At 31.8% G+C, this 6,540-nt stretch overlaps 1 protein-coding gene across 1 annotated transcript; it reads left to right on the top strand.

Moving 5' to 3' along the window:
• Positions 1-2,109: 2,109 nt before the first annotated feature.
• Positions 2,110-6,336, top strand: LOC134706111 (perlucin-like protein). The gene is made up of 5 exons (XM_063564820.1): positions 2,110-2,245; positions 3,189-3,292; positions 4,519-4,600; positions 5,837-6,084; positions 6,301-6,336. Exons 1-5 carry the CDS (start codon positions 2,197-2,199, stop codon positions 6,334-6,336), a joined length of 519 nt encoding a protein of 172 aa, XP_063420890.1. The 5' UTR covers positions 2,110-2,196.
• Positions 6,337-6,540: the final 204 nt, after the last annotated feature.

Genomic DNA, 6,540 nt, shown 5'->3' with positions numbered 1-6,540 from the left:
TCTATTAAATCATACGAATTTATCTAGCTTTTACATAGACGCATTCGGTTCAGGACGTTGGTGTGGGTGGGTATATACTTTAATACTCAATTGAAAGGGTACCACTGTGGCTCTGGTACCTACCCTTTTCTGATGATTAATCTTTTTAAAATGCATACCTTTTTGTGGATGTGAAAGCGTAACCTTTTTTTTGTTTTTGTTTTGTTTCATGTGGTGTTGAAAAAATACTACCGATGTATCTTTTGGAGATGAAACGCGCGTCTGGTGGCAATTCAAATTTCGATCCAGGTATCTATGATGAGTTTATTGATATATAATCATGGTAACTGGTATCATACATATTCGCTTTAAATTAAGCTGTGACAAAATTATATATGTATTGATTTTCGGAACGGTTCACCGATATACATTATAGTATGTTATTGTACACGGAAAGATCAGAAGAAACTGTCGACGCTGCCTGTACAAGAAACTACTGCTATTGTAAGTACATAAACACAGCAAAAGTAGAAAACACAAAATTGAATTAGATTTTCATTTAAAAATACACAAGGTTGCAAGCATAGCATCATCATGAACTGTTTGTTTCCTGAAGGAAATAGTTTCCATCAAACGTGTTTGACTGGGTTTTTTTCTTTGAAAACACAGTTCCGTCAAACTATGACGTTCGTTTTTAGATTATCTAGGTCGAAGGTGTAAGTGAGCATAACTATTCACTAAGCGTCCGTCGTCCGTCGTCGTTTGTTAATTTTTACAAAATCTTCTCCTCTGATACAAGTAGGATACATTTACCGAAAGTCTAAAATTGCTTTGCATGGTCGAAATCGAAAGTCGACTCCTTTTATGAGTTATTACCCTTTGAGGACAATTGTTTACTTTATATGTTGGCCTCATATCTTATAATTATAACAGATAGATAAAAACTTAAACAAACACAATTTTTTAGCAAAAAACGATCTACAGTTAAGACAATATGCAGAAAATCGTCCGACGACTGTTAACTGGAGTTATTTCCCTTTGATGAAGATTTTGAGGTTTTGCCTTATATGATAAAAATATAATAGATAACCAAATGACACTCCCAATCACAAACGTATTTTTTTCATGAATTCTATTCGAATTCTCGTCTGAGATATTAGAGAGTTGTCGATTATGCACATAAAGATGATGTTGAGCGACACAGGCTCTTTAGATCATTAAGTTCTATTGTGGAAACTGTTTTTTTTTGTATTTGTCTTTTTGTCAATTTGGACAATCGGTTATAGATTGTCTGGTATCGGATGAAATGTGTGTAGTCCTTTTTCTACTTTGGACATTCAAAGCTTGATAGTCATATTGAAACTTCTCAGTCATTGTATAAAGTAGACGTACGTCATTCTTTTATTAACTGTTTTTGTTATTTTGTTCGACTGTTCAGTTGTTGTTTATCTTTTTAACAGCTTATTAGAAATAGATTTGGAGCAAAAAACATTTACCCGGGGAAACATGTGCGAAATTTTTGTAGCTTGATCCCTTGTTTCAATCGAAGTTGTATATGTGTTTTCAAGATTGTGTTTCCCCTTTACTTGTGAGTTTGCAGTAATGTTTAAAGAATGCAATGTCCATGCTTCCCTGGAAAAACAAAAGATTTTTTATGACCCAGTCATACCTATCATTATTTTACTGCATGTTTTGTGATTGATAAATTCGATGGAGATAATTAACATAGTAAACAATATAGGCAAACAAATAATTTCTTGTTTTTTTTTGTCAAATATTGATGGTCACATGTGTTATGGTCACGACATAGCTTTTCTAACTTTGAAATTTAAAGTTAATAGACAGAAATAAATGAATTTCAGCGTAATGGATTAAATTATTGAATGACACTTCCCGAACTGAAATCAATAAAAAGTCAGAATCGCATATTATATGTTTTAAATCAACTGTAAAACTATATTTAACAAAAGAGATAAAACTGTAACACTATAAAACACAATATTTAATCGTTTACATTCATTATCACAACGTCAATCTACTAATCGTCACACAGAAAGACTTTCTATAATATTTTTCAGCGGTATCTTGTTTTATATGATAATGAATCAGATCATTTTATACACACTGACGCTTTCCACTATTTTGTTTATTGTAAATGGTAAACAGACATGTCTTGCACCCAAAGAGAAAACTATTATTAAAACCATAAGAAACAGTATGCAACAACTAAATTATCAGATCACTGGATTGGAAGACAGCCTAAAACGTATGTTGAAATATTTAGTTTAGTCGAGTTGATTATAACTAAAATGGACCATGTATAAATAGAGCCATGTCTGTGATCGTCTCTGTAAAATTCAATAAGATCTTGTAAACACAAAAGGGGATTAATTGCTATACCGGCACTCATCTAATGCAACGTTCATACCATCAAATCAATTGAAAAATGTTGTCGTTAACAATATACCTTTAAATATATAGAGATATAGATTATGTTGTCATCTCAATGTTATATTTAACTTTGCCTTTAAAGTGCGAGGTTTGGCATGCCACAAAACCAGGTTCAACCCACCACTTTTATTCCCCTTTAAAAGTGTCCTGTACCAAGTCAGGAAGATGGTCATAGTTATATTATTGTTCGTTTATGTGTGTGTTGCATTTTAAAGTTGAGTCGTTTGTGTTTTCTCTTATTTTTGAGATATTGAGATAAGACGTGGCACGGTACTTGTCTATCCCAAATTGATGTATTTGGTTTTCATGTTATATTTTTTATTCTCGTGGTGTTTTGTCTGATGCTTGGTCCGTTTCTGTGTGTGTTACGTTTCGGTGTTATGTCGTTGTTCTCTTATATTTAATGCGTTTCCCTCGGTTTTAGTTTGATACCCCGATTTTGTTTTTTGTCCATGGATTTATGAGTTTTGATCAGCGGTATACTACTGTTGCCTTTATTTATATAGTACTTAAACAAAATTGAGAAGCGAGTCACACGTACATATTTAATCAAATGCAATAACCAATTCAAATGCAACCATATTCATAACCAATATTCATCTTAAGAAAGTGCAAAGAAGATTCTCGATGGTCGCGAATATTCATGGGATTGCAAATGACTTGATTTTCCATTTTGAGATACGGCAATGCAGAATTATCTTTTAATATTTATGTTTACTAAGTAGAAAAGTCTGTTTAAGTTTATTTTTATCACACAGTCAGTCCAGTCATAGAAACAAGTGGTTGTCAGAACGGATGGACTAGATATAGAAACCACTGCTACTTCTTCGGCTTAAATAAACTTGACTGGTTTGCGGCACAGGTTAATATGATACTTGTTATGTACAGTAGTATTTAAATTATCTGACTTTTTATAGATAAATACTTGACTTTTGAAAAATTAAAAAATGTGTTAAACAAGTGGACAGGTGTTAATTATCAGGAAACAACTCTCTTTCGACAAGTATGTGTCTGAAGATTGGATATATCCTTGGCAAACGTTGGCAAAGGACATTGAAAAAGAATTTGATATTGAAAAGGAAGAAGTTGTTGATTTTGATAAACCTATTAAACTAAAATAAACTATTTAACATATTGTAAAAGAAAACTATGATAAAATCACATACACATATTTATCAAAGGTACCTGGATTATAATTTGGTACGCCATACGAGCGTTTCGTCTACATTAGACTCATCAGTGTCAATCAGATAGAAATAGTTGTAACGCTAAACAATTACAAAGTTGAAGAGCATTGAGGACCCGAAATTCCTAAAAAAGGCTGCAAAATATGCCTAAGTTAATCTATTCCTGGGATAATAAAATCCTCAGTTTTTCGAGAAAATCAAGGTTTTGTAATAGGAATTTATAAAAATGACCATATAAATGATGTTCATGTCAACACCGAAGCGCTGACTACTGGTCTGGTAATACCCATATAACAGTTCAAAACTTTGCCTTTATTATAATTTTAAAAATGAAATAAAACTGGTAGACTACTAGCAAAATGTAATAATGTAAAAACTTCAACCTACACCGTACATATATAACTGACCATATATTGGTATCTGAAATACGTCGATATGCGAAAATTCAAACAGAACATAGATTGTGTTAAGTGTGTTTAATTTAAGATGATGAGGAACACTTTTTCCTTCATTGCCGTATCAATAGTAATATTAGAAATCTCCTTATAAATTCAATCAAAACCATAGTTGTAACTTGCTTTACTAATATTTTAAACATAAAACTATTTTAGATCCTAATAAATATATTTTGTCTTGTGTAACGGGCTATATAAACCTGTCCATGGCGTTGCGAAAAAAATGGTCTAAATTGGCCAACTGTTGATACATATCATTAATTTCATTTTGAATCGTTTAAAACTTTTTTCATGTATTTTATGTTTAAGTAAATGTTAAAATTAGGATATCTTAGAAGCGCCAACTTTAGTATATTACTCGAATCCATCCATATATATACATGCTTAAACTAAAAAGAATATTCAGATAGGTATAAATGTATTTGATGTTGATTTTCTTTCTCAAGAGACATTGTCATAAACACGGAAGTACACTGGCGAAAATTGACGACGCAAATGAAAATGCATGGATATCTTTGAAAACAAAAGGTATATATATAATACATTTTTCAAACATATAATGTTTTTGTTAGAAAAATTCAAAAGGGCCGATCACCTCCAACAATTCCCAATTCTTATGATTCTGATATGACCTATACGACTGCGTTAAGCCAATGCTAGGACAGTCAGGTTAGTAATTCGACGTTTCCGCTTTTTGTTGCTTAGATATAGGAAGATGTGGTGTGAGTGCCAATGAGACAACTCTCCATCCAAATAACAATTTAAAAATTAAACCATTATAGGTTAAAGTACGGCCTTCAACACGGAGCCTTGGCTCACACCGAACAACAAGCTATAAAGGGCCCCAAAATTACTTGTGTAAAACCATTCAAACGGGAAAACCAACGGTCTAATCTATATAAACAAAACGAGAAACGAGAAACACGTATATATTACATAAACAAACGACAACTACTGTACATCAGATTCCTGACTTAGGACAGGTGCAAACATTTGCAGCGGGATTAAACGTTTTAATGGGCCCAAACCTTCTCCCTTTTTCTGAAACAATAGCATAACATCACAACATATAAAAACATACGATAAAATATCAATTAGCAGACTTAACTCAATCAAAAAACGTATGATTACACAAAGAACGAATAAATTTGATCTGCGATATCTGAATACAAATGCACAGTTAATTAAATATTAGAGACAAACAGGCTATCAAACAAATTCAAACACACTGAGAAATATTTAACCAATCAATGTTCACTTGTGTCGAACGGGAGCCTTTATGTGTGACACATCACAAAAACTACTTATTTTTGACAGATTGATAATGTTTGCTTTTTCTGATTAACACTGTAACACTGTCTTTTATCTGGTCGCTGTTTGATCTAATTTGGGAGAATCGAGATTCGATTTTTTTGTTTTGATATTGAGAATAGTTTAAACGGGACCATTTCTGAACAATGTTTGATTAATGTCGTGATAAAATAGATATTTCACTTATTTCTTACAAGGTAACTTTCATAGGATCTTTTAAATCTGGAATTATATATATCAAGTACGTCGGTTTGATTTCTAAATGTGTTAACTGTGTGATTATTTTTCTCTCTTTTTGATGTATTGCCGAATGTAAGAACAATTTTAAGTAATATCTATGTACAGCATATTGCCGTATCAATTTTTTTTTAAATAAAGAACCAACAACTTTTTTTTCGACTGTATCGTCAATTGGTATATTAATCTTGAAAATGTCATATAATATATTTCCAGAACTGCAACTTAATGAAAAATTTCTATTATGGCTTGGTGGCAGTGATCTGAAAGAAGGACATTGGATATGGATGGCTGATTATTCTCCCTTTAGTTATGTTAACTGGCGTAAAGGAAATGGAGAAAGAGAACCAAATGGCGGGACAAGGGAAAATTGTCTCAATATGTTAAAGTACCAAACCTACAGGGGAACCTGGAATGATTATCCATGCGACTATAAAATGAGATACCTTTGCAAGAAGAATTTGGTAAATAGTTCATAATAACTTTTAACATAACATTGATTATCAATTCTGTACTCTCATTTTATTTTAAAGAATAAATAAATTGAACAACTGACCACATTTGTATGAAGTATGAAAAATCCTGTTGTAGTGTCATGATCACATGATTTTATCAATTCAAAATGCTAATACAAGTTTTTGACGTTCAAATCAATCTAATAGATTCTTTTTTCATTTCAGAAATGCGACTGTGAAGGAAAAGGGAAACCAAAGTAAAATAATAAACAGTAATAATAATGAAATTTTAAAAGAACTTAATGTCTTCAAATTATTGTTTTAGTGCTACTTATTTGCAAGGTATTAGCTTTCAATTATAGGGCATGTGGGTTTCTTTAGAATAAAAGACTCTGTTGTGGCCATCACAAGTACAATATCCTATTGAAATTTACAAAACATTAGTACGTCGAGTTTCTCAAATAT

Source organism: Mytilus trossulus, chromosome 2 (genome assembly GCF_036588685.1).
Source record: "Mytilus trossulus isolate FHL-02 chromosome 2, PNRI_Mtr1.1.1.hap1, whole genome shotgun sequence".
In the NCBI taxonomy this organism is placed as follows: Eukaryota; Metazoa; Mollusca; class Bivalvia; order Mytilida; family Mytilidae; genus Mytilus; species Mytilus trossulus.
This window is presented reverse-complemented; position numbering and strand designations above follow the sequence as displayed.